The following is a 20,476-nucleotide window of genomic DNA, read 5'->3' as shown; positions in this document are numbered from 1 at the left end:
GTCTATGTGACTTTTCTGTCCAGTTTGCACTTTTATTTTGACAGATTTCATTTTTCAGGTTGCAGGACATTACTTCCGCCATCAGGAGTCAGAGCAGAGCAGTGATTTGCACTTGCAAACTGTCAGGCGGCGTAATAGACTGTTGAACAGTCTGTCCAAGTTTATATTGTACAACGATGACAACTCCTGAATAGTTAATTGCTACTGTGGAAGTGTTTCGTGACGCGTTTGCACAATGGGATCTAAAATCAGAAGTTACGTGTTTTTAGCAAGTGCCGATTTTTTCGGTTTACTTTGCATGGCATGTTTGTTTGTCAACGTAAGTTGTCAAACGGACGATACCGCTATGTCAAACGCAATTTCAGAAAGAAAAGCAGAAGAAGACCACAGACAGGACAGTGCCGACCTTCTTATTTTTATTATGCTTCTGACGTTAACCATTCTAACAATATGGCTGTTCAAGCATCGTCGTTTCAGGTTTTTACATGAAACGGGACTGGCCATGATTTATGGTAAGAGCTAGTTCTTGACTGTAGCCTTCATCTTGCTTACCAGTGCCATGATTACTAGTTCTACGTGTATTTTGGGAAAGAAATGTTAATGTCATTAGGCTGACAGTCATTATTTCAGCATAATGTCAACCGTCGGTCACTGTGTTAACTTCTGTTGCTGCCGAGACGTGCACAGATGAGAAACTCGTGTTTAGAATGTTTGATAGTTTCACAGAGGGGGCTCTATTCATCAGTGCCCCCTTGGGCACAGGGGCCGTTTTGACACAGTTCCATAATATGCTGGAGCCTAAATGCGTATTATCACAAATGTAGGTTAAATACCCTGCTTCAGTGCAAGCTGCTTTCGCTTGTCTGGAATATAATGACTCTCTCTCCCCTTGCATAATGAGGGTGTGCTGGTCTCCTACACAGGCCTTCTGGTTGGTGTGATTCTTCGATTTGGGGTCCATGTGCAACCGGACCTAAACAATGTCACTCTGAGTTGTGCCATGAACTCAAGTCCAGCCACCATCCTGGTCAATGTCAGTGGACACTTCTATGAGTACACACTGAAGGGAGAGGTAAAAGACAGTGAAGGCGAGAATGTCCCAGATGCTGAAATGCTCAAAAAGGTAGGCTACCTATAAGTCATTCACAACTATCTGAAGTCAAGTCACATGCTTTCACTTATACGGTTCTTCTACTTAAGACTACCTTGTAATATGAAACCGGTTACAACATTGGACCTTAAATAGATTTCCTTTAAATGGCTGTTTCTCTTCTCTCCAGACACAGCGATGTTTTGAATAAGGAGAGCAATTCAGAGAACATTGACTTAACATCATGACCTTAACTGGCGATATAATGTGCTGCTTAATTCACCCCTCCCCCTCTCCGTCACCCCTCATCCCAACAGGTCACCTTTGACCCGGAGATTTTCTTCAATATCCTGCTGCCTCCAATAATCTTCCACGCCGGCTACAGCCTAAAACGGGTAAGACTCGGGGAAAATCCCAAAACGCATGCCCACTCACGTGCCTGACATCATTGATCCTTTGGCTTTGAACACAACTCAATGTCTTACCCAATGCATTACCCAATGCTGGCTACAGTAGCAGAGCTCGGAAAGGAACATTAGTAAACCTCCTGCTGCAGAGCACACAGGAGAGGAGGGACCACCTCCATTAGATACACAACTATACCAAAGGGGAAGTAGAGAAATGGGTTGCAAAGCATTCATTCATTGATTCTACCCATTTGCTGACCCAAGGCAATGGTCAAATTTGGTGAGGCACAAGGCAACTGTCTTGTCCGCTTATTGGTAAAACCGGTTTTGCATTCATTCATTCATTCATTCATTCATTCATTCATTCATTCATTCATTCATTCATTCATTCATTCATTCATTCAAGAACTGACATTCATTCCTATTTACCCCTACAACTGCAGAGACTGCAGTCTAATAATGTGTGACTTCATGTTTTGTTTTTAGAGACATTTCTTCAGAAACCTGGGTTCGATTCTGTCATATGCCTTTTTGGGCACAGCCATTTCGTGCATAGTGATTGGGTAAGGAAAGTGTGTGTGAGCAAGCGAGCGAGAGAATGTGCTTCATTAACCAAAGTGGGGAGCTGTGACTTACTGTAACTGCTCCTCCCTTATTGCAGGTCTGTACTGTATGGCTGTGTTGCTTTCATGAAAGCAGTGGGCCAAATCCAAGGAGACTTTTTCTTCACCGACTGCCTTTTCTTTGGTGCCGTCATCTCTGCCACAGACCCAGGTATGCCTGGTCTCCTACCAAACTGCCATTAATCAATACACATATTATTTGATAGAATAGTGCATGTATTATTATTATTTGTTTTTTTATTTATTATTAAGTAGTATGGTTAATACTCAAATGGCTTATGCAAGGCAGGAAAGATATTTAGAGTGCTTCCGGGTATTTACACTTTGTTTTGCGAATTTGCATGTACAATTCAGCATATGGCAATCCTGAAATGACACATTATAAGGATTATAAATTATATCCTCATCCTACGAAAGGAGAAGAGTAGCCTACTAGCTGTTGTTATGAACATTTTAAAGGGGCACAATGTAGGATGACGTAGTTTGCGCGGTGCTCATGGCATGCCTGTCTCAAAATCTACTCAGTAATGAAACAATGCTGTTCAAATAAACTCGCTGTTAGACTGTTTTTCATCACGGAATGCCAGCAGTTGATACAAATCTGTATCGGTATGTAAAGCTATGCTTCAAATGAAAAGTATTTCCCACGACACTCGTTCGGACCGCGCTGTCAAAAGTTGCATGTAGGGTTTTCTGACAGCGGACCATGGAAGTGGTCGCGAGGGCCATCGTTCACTTACTAATAATGACTCGCATAAGCATCGTCTGACTCGGGACCGTGATTAATTAAACTCTTAATCCTACCTGGAGCCCCTTTAATCTGGGTCTATACAGGTTATGATTTATCGCTCTCAGCAGACGCCTTGTATACAAACAACCTTTCAACGTTGTTATAACTAAGTTTTCCCAAACGTTTCCTAAACAGTATTCCAACTATTTATGCCACCTCATTACAACAAGAGTTTGAAAACAAAGTTAAGCAGCTTTTTTTATGGCGAATTAATGGAGGACTTGAACCTCCTAGTTACTGCAATAAAAGCCATTCTTGAATTATGTGTAATGACATGTTGAAGACAAAACATGTTCATGGTATAATGAAACTGTAAAGTAAATATTTTATGCCATAATGATTATGATCATTTTGCACAACAAATTGACTATAACAAGCTTCTGTGATTGCATGGCTTCACAACATTGATCTGCACAAACATGACATGGCAGTTTAAATTCACTAGGGGGCTCCCTTGTCCACACCATTATGAAATCAACCATCAAACACTCCACAGACTGCAAAAATAATCCAAGTTCAGAATCACCCAGTTATTGTTAAAAATATATGTTTCTGGGTAACCATGGTATAACCATGAATGCACGTACCCACTTCCCATGAGTTGGGACATCAAGGATGTCAGCAGTTGCCATAAAAGCATGATCGCATCAGAAATACTCACTTATACTTGTTACTTCCCCATCACAAATTTCACCATCACTGTTACACAGCAGAATTTGTGCATAAAGTGTGTTACACACACCACTCAGTAAGCTGTCATTTCATATCCTCAGATTCACCATTCCAGTGACTGAAACACTAATGGTGTTTTTTTTCGCTCTCTGTAGTGACAGTTCTGGCCATATTTAATGAGTTGAAAGTGGATGTGGACCTCTATGCGCTGCTGTTTGGAGAGAGTGTCCTCAATGATGCCGTAGCCATTGTCCTGTCCTCGTAAGTTAACCACTCTTTTGTCTTTTGCCTCCCTCCCGTGCTGTGCCATTGCCTATTGGCAACAATAAGCATGTTAAAAATTCTGTGAGTGTTGTGTTTCAGTGTCGGTCAGTTCGGTCAAAGTGAACTATGCTACAACCCATATGCTTTCCATCATTCATGCCTCAATTCTGAGAAAACAAATCCTAAGGGAACACTTAGGTTTCACTAATACTCTACTCTTTTCTATCCTCTCTCTCCCTTCTCTCTGCACTCTTTTTTCCATTTGCTGCTCAGATCCATCATGGCCTACCAGCCGACAGGGGACAACAGCCACACGTTTGACGGCAGTGCCATGCTCAAGTCTATTGGCCTCTTCCTGGGGGTCTTCAGTGGCTCCTTTGGCCTGGGAGTGGTCACCGGTGTCATGACATCACTCATATCCTTCATGAAGCGATCACCAAGTGTTTTGGACATAGAAGTATACAAGGATACAAGGATACAAGGATGTTTATTTGTCATATGCGGTACATAGAGATACTTTCATGTCACATATAATTATAAAAGGAGTGGTCTGTGCAAAAAAGTGTTCTGAAGAAAGGTGTGCATGTGTGTGCTTGTGCTTGCGTGTGAGTTCAATCCAATCATTTAGGACATGGCTTGTCTTGACCCTCTGTTTTAGCTATCGTAGAGGCACTAGGTGGTGCAAGCCTGGCAAAGGCTGAGGAGTTACGATGGCTAAAACCAGCTGATGCACAGTACAAATACAAATGGCCCAAGATTTATGTGCTATTGGTCCAAGATTTATATGCTAAATGGCCCAACATGTACTGTATATGCTATTACAATGAAGCTATTGCAATGAAGCTTCTGCTGCCAGGTTGAATGAATGAGTTTTTTATGAAGCAGATCCATGTTGGGATGTCATGGTCCTTGACTGTTCCCCTGCACATGACTAAGTACACCAAGTGCCGTAATTAAAATCAGCTGATATGCATACTAGTGAATGTTATTATGGTGTGGTCCTTATTCACAGTAGATGTTATGATGCTATGATGTTGAGGTCCTTAATTGTTCTCTGTACATGACTTAAGTACACAAGCTGCATAATTGAAATCAGCTGATGTACGTAACCATTATGATCAACTGGTCCTTATGCATAGTAAATGTTATGATGGCCTGGTCATTATGCATGGATGGTAAATGTTATGATATCTTGGTTGTTATGCGTGGTAAACAGTATGATGTCCTGGTCATTATGCATGGTAACTGTTATGATAGCTTGGTCGTTACGCATGGTAATTTATGCCATCTTGGTCGCCAGTAAATGTTATGATATCTTGATTGTTATGCATGGTAAATGTTATGATATCTTAGTCGTTACGCATTGATGTTGTGATGTGGTGGTCCTTGACTGTGTCCCTGTACGTGACTAAGTACACCAAGCTGCGGGAGTTTCCCCTGCTGGAGACCGGCCTCTTCTTCCTAATGTCCTGGAGTACCTTCCTGCTGGCTGAGGCCTGTGGCTTTACTGGTACCAGTCTTATGATATTATATTGTAGTAACACTTTATAATGCCTACTTACTGTATAAAGACTTCGTAAATAATCAACTAATGATGAACAAAAACATTTCCAAATTTCAGTTTTTATTTTTAACTACATTTTAGTCATGCTTTATGAAATATCTACAAATATTATGTTCAAGGTTTTACAAACCTTTTAAAAGAATATTTTTATTCATTTACAAACAATTTGTAAATGTTTGATAAATATAAAATATTAACATAACATTTGTTAATGTTTTGTTCATCATTTGTTCATTATTTACTAAGTGTTATTAATGCTTTATAAGCAGACATCATTACAATGTGTTATCAAACTTGTTGTTACTTTGGTACAGGGTACAGTCGCTGTGGTGCTTTGATGTGGTGGGCTGGGGTTAGACTCCCTCCTCAAGGACACATTAGTCACGGTTGAGACTGCTGTGAGGGCAATAGATGTTTACTGACCCACCCACATTCTCATGGGATTTCCATTGCAATTTACAACAAGCCATACTGTACTGTCAACAACTTACAGGCATGTAAATGAACTTGGGCTAAACCGGAAGACATAGCAAGGGTAGTGGAGGATAAAGGACATGGGAAAGTGTTTTTTGTTTGTGTTAGGAAGGGACGCATCTTCAGAAATCAAGAAGCAATATTGGGGCTGTATCAGTCCTATTATTTATTGTCTCTACCTTACAGAATCTATGTATTGCTATTTTTAACTTTTGAATGTACAGAGTTGACTTCTGCTGATGCCCATTTCTTGGAGTGATAAGATACTTTGATTCTGGCAGGAGGGACAACAAAGTCCGGCCACATATTTTCTACCCTTTAGCCCCATAATGCATGCGTACCATCTGAGGCACGCTGTAATACACACTGAAAGGTTAATTACCTTAGTACTACTGTACTATGACATGAAACAGGGCGATTTTGTCATTGCCATTCTGATAACAACAAATGTATAACGTTGTGTTTTAACGGGTTGAACGGGTTGTGTTTTAACCAGGGCTTCGAACCGGTTCAAGGAACGAAAACGAAAACCAGGAACTTTTTGTATTTTACAGTGAACATAAACGAAACCGGAAACGTCATTATTTTTTATGTTCTGGAACGGGAACACTTATTTAAAAATAATGGTAACCGGTTAATACCGGTTAATACCGTTCCTCAAACTAAAAAAAAAAAGTCATTATTTTCCTGCGCATGTTACCATGACGGCTGAGGTTCAAGTCCTATGTGACATCAGACATTCTCTGACTGAATGGAGAGAGAGCTGTAGATTACAAAGTCTTCACTCCACATCTTAAATAAGAGAAACCACTGTCATACAAAAGGACAGAGTTTGCATTGCATTATTGTAAGACATTGCAGGGAAGCGCGTGTAAAGCGCACCGACAATGTTCGGCGTTATTGGGCATCCATGACCGCTTCAAATATGCACAAACTCACAATGTCCATCATAGTGCTCCCCGTGACCCAAGTCAGCGTGGAGCGCACATTTTCATCATTGAGGTTTATTCTCTGCTTCTCCGCTTAGGTCGTCCCTGAATGACAAAATTCTGGAGGATATTCTTTTCATCCGCTTGAATAAACAGTTTTGAATGCTGACTCATTTGCACTTCCGTCTTTCTTGGTTAATGTCAGTTAGGCCTATGGGGAGTAATCAGCTGACAGGAACGAAATTAACCGTTCCGGGAACAATATTTTTTGGTTCTAACCGGTTCGGGAACGTCAATTTATTGGTGGAACTCAGAACCAGAAACGTTATTATTCCGTTTCTGTTCGGAACGGAACGTTTGGAAAAAAATAACGGTTCAAAGCCCTGGTTTTAACGGGTTGAAGACACACATTTCATCTGCATTTCCCATGATCTTACTACTGAAATGTTATTAGTTTGCGAATTCGCAGGAGTCCATGTCTTTCCTCACTTGTTGCACCCTGCACCTGTGCTTATATCCACATACCTCAAACATACTAAACTCTGTTAGCATGTTGCATTCCTGGTCTGCCCCCTCCACAGGTGTTGTGGCTGTGCTCTTCTGTGGAATGACTCAAGCCCACTACACCTTCAACAATCTCTCAGACGAGTCCAAGGATAGGACCAAACAGGTGAGCCAGATCCCAGCATGCTGTGCTTGAACGTACATGCTTTACTACCTGATGTCACTTAACGATCAGGAAAAGATAACTTTTTACAGTCTCATAAAGATAACATTTTTTTCACACACTTGTTGTACAGTGCTGTCATAATATGTGTGTACATAGACTCTGATTCATTAGATATTGCAAAGTGATCAGTAGACACAATAGTAATTGTTCATACAGTTCATAAAAAATACAATTAAATTCCCTTCAGAAACAATTTAGCAGCATCGGCCAATGTACTTCACAGCTGAACAACTGAAACATTAAAGACTTTGTCCAAAATGTGAAACGGAAGTCATCACTTGACATCAGGGCACACCATACTTGACAACCGTTTGTAGCTTTCCCCTGCTCTTTGTTTTCCCAGCTCTTTGAGTTGCTGAATTTCCTGGCTGAGAACTTCATCTTCTCCTACATGGGCCTGACTCTCTTCTCCTTCCAGTACCATGTCTTCAACCCACTCTTCATCCTTGGAGCATTCGTATCCTACGCCAATTAACACAAAATATACTGTGACTTTTGGTTTTAGCAGGGCATGTCACTCATTATTGCAAACAGTGGAAAGGCCTCACATTCATTCAAGCTGATCATAAAACATACACAAAATATACTGTAACTTTTGGATTCAGCAGCGATGTCGGTTATGATTGCTGACAGTGGAAAGGCCTCACATTCATTTTTGCTCCAACAAGATCTGATCACAATGTGTGCCCTAAACCGGTTGAACAGCGCAGTACCATATTTTCAACCCGCTCTTGATCTTGGGAGTGTTTGTAACCTGCTGTTGTACAGTGATGGGCAAAATGGGTTAATTAGTTACAATCCACCTCCACATATTCCACATGACCTCTTTTTACCTGTCTAATCAACCAGGTGATCATTCAACAAGCCAATCACCTGGCTGAACTGGAATTAAAACCCAAGTCATTTGGAATTTGTGGCACTAATGAATCCATTTTGCTCATCACTGCTGTTGTAATACACCAGGTCTGTGAAGAATGTCATCCATCCAGGTCATGTTATCCCACACATAGACCATTCTGTGGTAGCCTGATTATCATTGAGTTTGAAATCTCTGACCAAGAGCATAACAGTTAACATTTCCCAAACGATGGTTGACCGCCTCCCTTGGTTTGCAACTGGTTGTTTGCTTCCTGACAAAGAGTTCCTTGTTTCTCTGGAGCTCAGAAACGATATTTGTATTGCTCCTGGCCTGACTCGAAGCAATGCTAAAGGTATTGAGTCACTAGGAGGGCGCGGCCTGTCTAACTCTTCTGTTGAGTAGAGACCAGACCACTCAAATTATCACTCTTCGTTTTACGAGAGGTGTCAGTCCTGATTTCAGACAGTCCTCACTTTAATATTGGTCCACCAAGCTGATCATAATGACTACCCTAGACTGGTTGATCAGGTAGCCGTTGATGTTGCATGTATTAGGAAGAAAATATGGCATCATTTTTTATTTTTTCGGGCAGGGTATTGTCAATCATTTGAAGTTCTTAGTAAGTCTTTTAATTGTTTATATTAACTCTGCCAATTTGGAGTTAATATGAGGTTGAAGGTTTGACCCTGTGGCTGTATTGGCCAGGAAGGCAAGGGCTGCAGTGCTCACAGAATATATTTAATGACTGGCCTTGATTATCACCTCAGATCGCTGTGTTTATCGGTCGGGCAGCTAATATCTACCCCCTCTCCTTCCTCCTCAACCTTGGCCGCAAAAACAAGATCAGCCCCAAGTTCCAGCATTTCATGATGTTCTCAGGTAAAATTCACTTAGACAGGGGTAGTCAACTTGACATCCTGTGTTCTATATCTACGGTTGTTAAGACACAGTGTTGCCATATCTTGTTTCTCTCTTTCCTCTCTTTTCTCTGTCATCCTCACTGTCTCTCCATCAATGCCCCTCACCACCACCACTTTCTTCCCCCTCTCTCCCTCCTCCTGTGACCCCCCCACCCCCTTTCGCCTCTCCATGAGTCAGGCCTGCGGGGGGCCATGGCGTTTGCGTTGTCCATCCGTGACACGGCGACATACGCGCGCCGCATGATGTTCTCCAGCACCCTACTCATCGTCTTCTTCACCGTCTGGATCTGCGGCGGAGGCACCACACAGATGCTCTCCTTCATGAACATACGGTGGGTTGGGGAGGGCGCTGAGTTGGGTTGGGTTGGGTTGGGTTGGGTTGGGTTGGGTTGGGTTGGGTTTGGCTGGGTTGAGTTGAGTTGGGAACTGGCGAAGAGGCTCCTGGGTGGGGGACTGTGGGGTGGCCGTGTTCTTCTCTGCTGCCGCATGTTCTCTTCAGCAGCAGTGGGTTTGGGATTGGGTGGGATTGAGTTGGAGCAGAGCCCTGGGCATGGGATGGCAGTGTTCTCTTCCACTGTTGATGTTTGGAATTTGGCAAGTCAAATTCGTATCAACTTTTATTGACGTGGCAATACATTTATAGACCCGTTCAGAGTCGATGTCCTCATGAATGCGTGCGCATCGTTGACTCAAACACACCAGAAATATTGTAAGGATATTACGAGAGACTCCACTTTTCTGGGTAGTACTGCACTCTAAGGGGAGTGCAGACTCCATTCAGAAAGAACGGGCTGCTGCGCTCAGAGCCGTATCTCGACAGCGGCCACTAGGAGAACTGCGCGCATGGGTGAAATCGGGAGTGGTGATTCTGTGTGTAATACTGGGTGACAGTGCAGACACTAAAGAGATAAAAACCGTTTTGAAGCGTGTACGTTGATAAAAAAAAATAGAGATTCCGAAAATTACACTTGTTATGCTATTTTGAGAGGGAAGAGGCTGTAGGAGATGTTTGTTGTTACAAGTCATTAAACTACTGGCTGGACTGATGACATCGCCAGGAATTCCCGTGTCCGTGGTGCCCACTGCTAGCCTAGCGAGCCAGACCCGTACAGCAAAAAGCTGTACAGGGGTCTAGGAGAGCTGGGAGAGAGTGTGGGCGGGATAAACGGTTGTCTTGGCACTCAACGTCACGCAATAGAGCTCTTCAGCGTTGACGTCAACTTGTATGCGGCGTTTGGACTTCCGGTTCCATGGCGATTTTTTACATTGCAAAACGCCATAGAGATTCAGGTTTGGCAAAAATATAAGTTGCACGGCAACAACGAACATTAGCGTGTCCCCGCATCCCTTTCTCATTAGTGGAACGGATCGTATCATCACGTTGGTGTATTCACATGTTAAATCATGACGATTATAATTCAATATTGCTAACCCCTTTCTGATCATTAAAACTTCCGAACTACATGCTTTCCTTTGGTTGCCATGGGTACAACCCTCCGCACGTACATGACGTTAGATACAGGCGCCGCTTCTGTAGTCGCCAAAAGCTTCCGGGTTTAGCATATGGACGCAACATCGTATTTATGTCGAAGTTTGACACAAAATGATCAACCATGTCATACCTACAGCCTATTTTTAACACCCTCGACAGTTTGCGGGGGTTCGCTAAGCGCGCGCTTGCACTCGGAGCTTATTTGAAACTGGCCCCTATTCATTCCCAATGGAGGCCGGAAGCCGATACGAACCAGGAAGTCCTTAAATGCTAACATGAAAGACTACAATCTACAACATGCTTCCGCGTTACTGAAGAACTCTATAGGATGGTGGAACAATCAATCCCCACACACTTCTGTGTAACGTGACAGCTGTCTTTCAAAACGTACACGCGACACGCCCCTTTGTAGGTGAAGCCGCGCGGCAACTCCGAGCCGTCGTAGCAGTGAATACGTGTGATCACCACAGCCACACACAAGTTTCCTAATAAATCGTGTTTTCACTTACACAGTTCAAAAATGCCTCGTTTTCAACCACACGGCCCTCCTTGATCAACCAGCGAAATGTTGAGCAATTTGGGGCTTGTTAAATGGTTATATTTATTATTGTTGTCAACATGGCATGTTCGGTGTTAGCTAGCTAGCTGTATACCCATAACTAATACACGGCTGGATACCTAGCTCTGTGTAATTGACGACAGGTTGGCTGGCCGCTAGCTCGGTAGACTAGGTGTCATTCCCATCTATTTAGTAAGCTACTCAAAGACTTTCAAAGCTCCCAAATGTCTCGTTTTTAATGACATGGATCTTATTAGAATTTGGGGCAGGCATATAATACAAGGCTGGATACCTAGCTCTGTGTTACTGACGACAGGTTAGCTAGCCACTAGCTTGGTAGACTAGGTGTCATTCCCATCTATTTAGTAAGCTACTCAAAGACTTTCAAAGCTCCCAAATGTCTCGTTTTTAATGGCATGTGTCTTATTAGAAATTGGGGCAGCAATTTCATTCTACACCTACAGTAGTGGTCTGATAATAGCGTGTGACTATCTGGTTCTGTAAAATGCTCAAATTAGCTTACCGAGCTAGTTTAAAACATCGAATGACCAAATGGTAATGTGTTGTGATCTATTTGTGTCCGATAAGTTCATGGTGTTTTATTACATCAATCCATGTCAGCCACGAAAGGTATTATCATCCAGACTTTTTAAATTAATTAAACACTTTCGTGCTGTACGTAGCACGGAAGCCGCCATGTTTCTTCTTAGAAAGTTTCCTGTTTACTAGGTAGCCCGGCCCCCTCGTGATTTGATTGGCCCTGTCATCGGATAACTTTCAGCCTCGCTAAACGACCGGGGTCCGCTAGACAGCCCCCGGGAGCAAATTCAATTTGCGGTCGCTAGGGGCGTCTAGATTTCTAGGCTAGCCCACTGCATATCTGAGGTTAGCGCGAGCATCCGTTATCTTATTTCGGAGAAAACACCTGTCAAGTCTCTGTACAAGTGAACGGAGCATGCGCACGCAGCCAAATTACGTCATACCTGTTTACAAACTCTAAAGGGGTCTATAGAATCTTGAATCATTACTTGGAACAGAGCTTAATGTTGAACAAAAATGTGTTCTGGTGGATTATCAAGGCAGACATCCTAACTGAGAAGTAATGAATTATCTCTTCTTTTTTCTCTTAAACAGTGTTGGAGTGGACGCCGATCAAGATCAAGTAAGTTGTTTAGTTTTCCATTTGAGTAAGTTATTAGTTGTTACCAAAGACAATATCAGTTATAGCAATATTAAAGGTGCACTGTGTAGGATGGTTCCCAGAGTAGGTATTGCAACTATGCTGCTCATTGAAACTGTGCTGCTGCCTATTGCCAAATTCAATCTTTTCATGAATATTCACTAAATTAACTAATATTTTCTAGTATGACCAAATTATAGTAAGTTGTGCAGTTATGAATTGCTGTTTTATTTGGTGCTGTGGTGTGAAGCACATTGCATTTCTTATGTATGAAATGCGCTATAAAAATAAAATGACTTGACTAAAAATGCCTTTCTGAAAATTCAAAATGGTGTTTAATTATATGTCTAAAACTCAACATTTTGTATGCATGCTGACTTAAAAAGTGTCAACTCATTTGCATGTCATTCAACGGTTTTAGTCCAGTTGCTCATTGCGGTCATGGGTACCGTGTAAGTGTCAGGTTTGTAGCCCAAAGGTTGGCGGTTCGATTGTTGACTGGCCAGGTTGGTGGGAGGAGTAATTAACCAGTGCTCTCCCCCATCCTCCTCTATGACTAAGGTACCCTGAGCATGCACTTGGGGCCTCCCTTGGGGCACCGTTTGCCTCTGCCCCCTTGAACGAGTGAGGCATGAATGCAATTTGGTTGTGTGGAGTGAGCACTGTATGCTGTGTCACAATTGCAATGGGGGTTAACTTTCCCAGGTGGGCTTTCGTTTCCATTTAAAATTATATATTATATAATTTCTTCAGCCCGTTTTACAGCTTTGCTAGTTTCTGGTGTGCAAACAAGGTAACACACTTTAGTAGCGGATGCTTATTTCATTCGAATATGTGTGTGTGTGCGCGCATGTGTCCTTGCAGGCCAGCAGTCCAGGCGGCGAGAGGAGGGGCGTCAGACATGAGGGGGCGTGGCCATTCAGGATGTGGCACTCCTTTGATCACCAGTATCCTCATCACGCATCATTAAACATTCATTCGTCATAGTCTACTTTTATTTGTTAAAGTATTAAATTTAAATTATTTTTCTTTATACAATATAATGAAGGAATCATACAGTGTACCTCTATATTTGGGTCAGCAATGGTGTACCTTTTTGTATGTAGTATAGCAGGGATGTCAAACTCAGGCCCGGGGGCCATATTTGGCCCGCGGAGCCATTTTATTTGGCCTGTGAGATCATTTCAAGTGTGTTACAGTTGTCCCACATACACCATTTATATGTAGAAGATATGACTTGGAGGCAAAACTTAGGGCACAAGAATTATGACTTGGCCCAGGTTAGTGTAACAGCACATAATAGCTTGCAAAACTATATGATGGCATTGATATTTATGATGGAAATACGCTATTTTCCCTAGCTCTAAGTATGAAGCGTGTTTACTTTATGGACACTTTCAGTGCATTGTTGACTAAATATTGAATTCTGCACTCAACTTCATCCTAGCTTTTGATGTTGGCCTGTTGTGAATCTGAGTTCGACACCTCTGCAGTATAGCATAATGAAAGTATATGTGTATAATTGGGTAGAAATGCTATACTGTATCTGTGACACGTATAGGGGTCAACAAAGGAGTTCAAACTACTGTGACGTAATGGTTAAGCAAGCAGTGTGATGTTGAGCTGGTATGGTGGAGCCCCTTAACTCTGCTCTCCAGGTACCTGAAGCCATTCCTGACCAACAGCGGGACCCCTCCCACCATGCCCGCCTGCTGTGCCTCCCTAACACAGTGCCTCACCAACTCCCAGGCCTACGAGGTGAGGCTGCCAACTGACCAATGCAGACACACATGCAGACACACATGTACTCCCAGGCGTACGAGTTGACACACACACACACACACACACACGCACGCGCGCACACACACTCCGGGGCCTACCACACACACCAGGGGTTTGAATTAGCTATGCAAAATGGCAACCAGTACCAGCCACTGACCTTGACATAGCCGTGAATTATTGTTATTACCAGGCCAACTGTGGCCTCTACAGGCTTTGGCATTTACCTTGGCATCAGTAAAAGGTCCCAGTCCTGTATCCCCACATCAGTGGGAAGAATGGAGATGGGAGGAGTGAAAATGTATTGCTTTTCTGCATCAGTATAACAAAGAAAAAACATGCACATCCGTCTCAAAAAAGTTTTGGGTGCAGGACCAGCAAAGTCACATGAAAATTGAAAACAAAGTAAAAGTAAAGTAAAATAAGAGAAACGGAAGCTAGGTGTGCTGACTTTATTTTCATTTTTCATATTTTCATATTGCTTTTGCATCCTCATCCATTGGCAAGTCTTATGCCTTGTCCACACCAAGAGCGACCTACGCTGCCTGGTAGCGGAGGTAGCAGAAGAAGTTTCTGTAACACTTTACTTAAAGCCTATGTCTGTAGTGCATTATAAGCGCTTATAATGCGCTACAGACATATAATGCACATTATAATGACTTACAAGGTATTATGACTACACTCGTAATGCGTCATGATGCTTTATATTGACAGTTATGAATAACCATGAATCTAGCTTATATTACTTTATAAATCCAAGGGTGTCATGAGTGCTCATGACTGGCTATAAACTACAGGCGTCAAGTTTTGGCAAAGGACGCGCTCAACTTCTTGGAAAAAACGAAAGTCTTTGAGTGCGCGATAAAATGTAACAACTTAAGGAAGAAAAATCTGGACTCACTGAGTGCGGATTTTTCTTCCTTATATATACTACAGGCTGCCTGATGGGGCTTATAGCACATTATGAGTACCTATACCCCTCTATGCACAGACCTGGATGAATAAACTGTCATAAGAGCTCATAAGATGCTATAATGTTCCATCTGAGGATCACAAGTTGTCAATGTGTGCTCTAACTAAAGTGAAGTTCATATGGATGCATCTATAATGCACTGTATAATGCACATCTATAATGCATCATAATGTACTGTATGCCCCATCAGGCAGTCTGTAGTTTATATCCAGTCACAAGCACTCATAACACCCTTGGATTTATAAAGCATTATAATCTAGATTCAACATAAAACATCATGAAACATCATGAGTGTAGTCGTGATGCATTGTAAGTAATTATAATGTGCATTATAATTTGTTATAAATGCGCTCATAATGCGCTATAGATATGGGCTTCATAGAAAGTGTTACCGAAGTTTCGCCTTGAATTTGCTGTATTCGCTCTGGACGTGACATTGACTTGTTTGATTTAGCTAATCACATAACGGCTCTGGCAGAGATTCTTTAAGTATATAGAGATATGCCAATGTAATAGGTTGCTATGGGCACCTAACATGACCAGGTTCCGGTCTGCCTAAAGGGATGTGTCATAATACTCTTACAATGAATAGATCAGTCCTTAGGTCTACCTAAAGGAGGATCCCCATTCCCCCTCTGGCTCTGGCGTGACAGCCTGGGACATTCTGAGTTATGAACATTCCAATTGGTGTTCGCCAAATCTGACCTCGCATTGCTACAGAGTGTCAGCTAAATATAATGTACTGTTTTTGTGTCTGAAATCAAATTGGACACTTTCATATACCACCAGCATTTAGCTGGTGATAGTTTTATTCCTGGCAGACGCTCACGCTTGAATTAACACACGCACACAAACACACACCATATTCTTTCTTCATCTGTTGAACATAGTAATAATGTGAATCCGAGCCCCGTCGATATGAAGGTACACTTAAGGCTACCACCATATTCAAAGCAAAGAGATGTTTTTGCACGCAGATGTTCTTGTCCGCTCATGCATTTATAACTCATAACACATAGAACCCAGACATCCCACTGTTATGGGCCAGCCAGTGATCCTTTTTGTGTGTGTGTGTGCGTGTGTGTGTGTAGACTGAAGGCCATGATGAGGACTCGGAGCTGATCAGGAGCAGGCGTTCGAGCAGCGCGATGTACACCGACATCAGCACCGTATCACAGAGCAGCTCCTACAACAACCTATACGGGCCCACCGTGCCTTCTGGCTAAGCCTAGGGGGACTTCCAAGAACAAGGTTAAGTGATAGTTAAGTGAAGTTAACCTACAAGAGGTGGTAAACCTGCTAATAAATTGCCCTGAGGTGTCATTTAGTTAAGAAAGTAAATGAGGACTCCAGGCTCCTTTAGTAGATGGTTTACTCTAAGTTAAGTTTACTACTGAGCCAAGTTCTTGGAATTTACACCCTTGATCAGTGTTCTCACTTCGATTGACAACCCACTGACCAACACCCTTCCCCTCAGTTTTTATAGCACAACCCCTGTGGCCAGATTTTGATACAAGGATGTAGTAGAATAAGCAATACAAAATCCCAGGTGTGGTTTTCCTGTTACCTAAGTATTTGTTTCCTCTTGTTTTGTAATCCTAATGTCAACTTTTAAGAAGTGTTTAAGCTATTTGTAAAAGTTTAAGTGTGTAAAAATTAATCTACATAGTTCATCTAATAGACACTATTAATAATGTGTTTATTTAAAGGTGCCCTATTATGCTATTTAGAATAACTTTCATTGTTAATATTTTGCTTTACTGTGGTTAGTGGAGTTAATTTTGAATGATCACTTGTTTTCATGTCCATTATTTTTTATCATTGTGTACATGCACCCTACGCCGCCTGTTTGAAACGCGTGGAAGTGCAGAATGTTAGACCCTTCAACATTCTGAAATCTCGACGCAGCATGGAGCGTTTCATCAAGCATTCTATTACTAATATTACGTCAGCAGCACAGCTGTTTTTGTCCTGGAATCCAACCCTGTAGCCTATGTCTAAAGTTGACAGCCAAATAGTTCACCCAATGTCCACAATTAATCTCAAAAGGACGCATCAAGTCCCACGTTGTTATTTGTGCACCTGTGTCATTTGCTGAAACCCAGTCCCTATCCAATGCGAGTCTTCCGTGCATGGGCTTCAGTTTGATTTCAAAATCGCTTGGGACAATTAGGCTGCCATTAATCTGAGAAAGGGTTGAAAGTGCTGGGTACAGGCTATTGCTTCCGAATTGAGGTTTCATGAAATAATACGCATAGCCTATTGCATATGATGCGTAATAACGCGATTGTGACCATATTTAAAAAAAAAAACCGAATAGCCATCTACGCTGTCTTGTTTATTTCTGATATCCTGCGCTGAAGAATCTTTATCTCAAACATTATTAACGCAACAGTAGGGGCCTGATTGGTTAACCCGCTGTCTAGCCTTGCATACTGTAGCCCTAAAGTTGAAGTTATCAGCCAAGTTTACTGCTCGCAAACAGACAAGTGTCGCGCTGGTCTAGGTGGGAGAAGTCTAGATCTGCTGTTGACAGGTGGAAATGTGAAGACACAAAGAATGTTCTGGGATTGAAATCAGATCACATTCCCTTGTTAATGACAAGTTAACCTTCACAAAATAGGCTATCCAATAAGCTAATCATCTGCAATTGCTGTACACAGTTCAAAGGATAGGCATATTTATTCAGCGAAGTTGTGGACATTTTCTTCGCTCCGCGGCAGCCCCCATCTGGGCTGTCAAAGACGCAGTCCGACATTGAAAGAGTGCGCCCAGTAAGACAAGGGCACGACTTGTCGGACTCAAACCTATCAATTCAACGTCTGTCAGTGATATCGTGACACCCTATTTGTGATATGAACTCCGTGTTCAAATTCGTCCTGTGGTCTATTTGCAAGCCAGGACTGAATAGGCTACTGGAGCGCACGCGTTCTTGGCTTTTAAAAATGAGTTCCTGTTTGCTCGTTGTCTGTAGGCGTAATGCACAATGGTGATAGGCTATGCTTCATAAAAATACATTTCAAGGTATTTTTCAGGTGCATGGTTTCATTTTAGTAACTGCATTTCTATTTAGTCCCCGGCAAAAAAGATGCGCCCACTGGATTGGAAGCGCAATGGGCAGTCCTCGATGGATTGGTTTCATACTGGGTCTTATAATAACGCCTAGGCCTAGTCTCGGTTTCGTGTTTTTTTTTTGTTCGCATTTATCGACAGGACAGGATTTTTTATATAACAATAGGCCCTATCCGTTTCAGTTTCATTATTTTTGGCATGCCGCCCGACGACTCGACCAGTTTTAAACGACGTCAAGCCAATATCCACGTTGCTCTTGCAGATATGATGAACAAAACTGCGTTGCATTTTAATTACTGAATTGTAGCCTACGCATAGCCTATACTAACTGGCTAATCCTTGCCAACATTGCTGATGCAAACGGCTTCTGGTCATGTCGTGATACCTATTTGGATAACATCAGCGCACGTCTTCTAATTAATGTTGTGCTTCAAGCGGCAATACAAGTGTAGGGTTTTCACATCTTACCAAACAAAAGTTAGTCTTGCCAACAGTATATGCAAAACGGCCCTGAAGCGAATAGAGAGAGAAAGGAGAGATTCGAGTCTTTCACCCACTTGGAAGTGTTTTGGATTTTGGATTCTCAGTGCGCAACTGCGTTAACGCGTTCTGCCTGTTTTCGACCTTCCTCTCAACTGTTTCTGACCCGTTAGCCATAGGCCTACCAACCGGTATTTTATCAATGTAAAATGCAGCTTTAATATCACAAAATGAAACAAAAATATATAACTTGGGCCACAGGTGAGTGTAGCCTCCAGTCTAGACCGATGCTGTAGCCTATTGACGGAGCCGATTTATGAATTGAAAAAAAAAACATGCGTAATGGAATAAACTTGTGGATGGCGAAATCCTACACTATCCTTGTAGGCTACACTATTTACACTATTTTGTACACTGAGTGGTGTATTCACAAATAGGATACATCTCATCACAATACTGTCAAATTCAGATAGGCCTAGGCTATGTGGCTGCGATGAACAAATGCGCATTAGGTCTACTGTCTCTGCAATGGTATGTGACATCGTCAACACTCCATCCCATAAGCAGCAATGTTAGGTACAGCATGACGTAGACCCGTACCGGAAACAAAAACTATAGAATGTTGAAAACCCAACCACGCGTTCTCTGACAGTTGAGAAATAGCGTTCCTGCGGCAGAGAAATTCTCCCCCAAGAGGCCAATTTGTGAAATGCAGCTTTCACCAAGCTTTTACATACAGCAGATGCTGTGTAACCCAATAAATGGGTAGTGGACATGAAAAAGCATAATAGGACCCCTTTAATATGCACAGTAAGTGTTCCTTTCCTTCCGTTGTAAATCAAGATTTGTGTATACATTTGTTTTTGTTTTGAAGTATTGTTTTTAAGTATTTATTTTTCTTATTTATTTGTCTCACCCTCTGGTAAATTTGAAGTAGCCTACATTGTTACTATCATCTGGTAATGTGTTACAACATGCTGATGTGACCTGTCTTTCTTGCTATATAATGTTTGAAAAGGAAAGTGTTTCTACTGTATTTTTTTGTCAACAAACAACAGGGTAGTGATCTTAACCCAGTATATTTTAGCCAATTATTTCATTTGGTGTATTATAAAGCCACTGCTGTACATGCACAAGTGCCTAACTACTACTGTATGGTCCCTAACCTCACTCCGGAAATGGGTCATTTCCTAATGAAATATGCTGAGATATCTTCTTACATGAGCCTTGTCCTAAACGAAATTCCTGATTAAACATTTTATGCACTTTGCTTGGATTTCTGGATGTGACGTTTTTCTCTCAAAATCCATTTTTTTTACACGCCGTTATCCACATGCGTGATTGTATACATGAATGTAAAAGTTATTGTACATGTGATTGACTGTGAGCCTACATCGACCTAACTTTGAAACCAGACAGGTCCCGTTGTCAATTTAGGACATCATCATTGGGGTGTCGCCGGGTAACATCAAGCGTAACCTACCCAGTACACATGACACGCATTACGCGCATTGTAATGCTGGAACGCTGTGCGTAAAGTATTCTCTAAAGGCGTTCTTCACCGTTCGTGCGGAATGTTGTGCATTGAATAGCCTACGGTGGGGCACGTCTTGTGACTC

The 20,476-nt window shown here is 42.1% G+C and overlaps 1 protein-coding gene across 3 annotated transcripts; it reads left to right on the top strand.

Annotated features, from left to right (window-relative positions):
• The first annotated feature begins 106 nt into the window (after window positions 1-106).
• slc9a6b (solute carrier family 9 member 6b) lies at window positions 107-17,006 on the top strand. Of its 3 annotated transcripts, none has more exons than XM_063203070.1 (16): window positions 107-512; window positions 924-1,123; window positions 1,408-1,485; window positions 1,984-2,060; window positions 2,159-2,271; window positions 3,738-3,843; window positions 4,120-4,261; window positions 5,251-5,356; window positions 7,395-7,483; window positions 7,887-8,000; window positions 9,170-9,281; window positions 9,501-9,654; window positions 12,508-12,535; window positions 13,418-13,500; window positions 14,212-14,311; window positions 16,397-17,006. In XM_063203070.1, exons 1-16 carry the CDS (start codon window positions 236-238, stop codon window positions 16,529-16,531), a joined length of 1,914 nt encoding a protein of 637 aa, XP_063059140.1. In that variant the 5' UTR covers window positions 107-235; the 3' UTR covers window positions 16,532-17,006. The 3 variants fall into 3 exon arrangements, with proteins under 3 accessions (XP_063059140.1, XP_063059139.1, XP_063059141.1); XM_063203069.1 differs by having other exon boundaries at window positions 12,508-12,537; window positions 13,408-13,500; XM_063203071.1 differs by having other exon boundaries at window positions 485-512; window positions 902-1,123; window positions 12,508-12,537; window positions 13,408-13,500.
• Window positions 17,007-20,476: the final 3,470 nt, after the last annotated feature.

This window comes from Engraulis encrasicolus, chromosome 7 (assembly GCF_034702125.1).
Source record: "Engraulis encrasicolus isolate BLACKSEA-1 chromosome 7, IST_EnEncr_1.0, whole genome shotgun sequence".
In the NCBI taxonomy this organism is placed as follows: domain Eukaryota; kingdom Metazoa; phylum Chordata; class Actinopteri; order Clupeiformes; family Engraulidae; genus Engraulis; species Engraulis encrasicolus.
The sequence above is the reverse complement of the archived record's forward strand: the minus strand, read 5'-3'. Positions and strand labels throughout refer to the sequence as shown.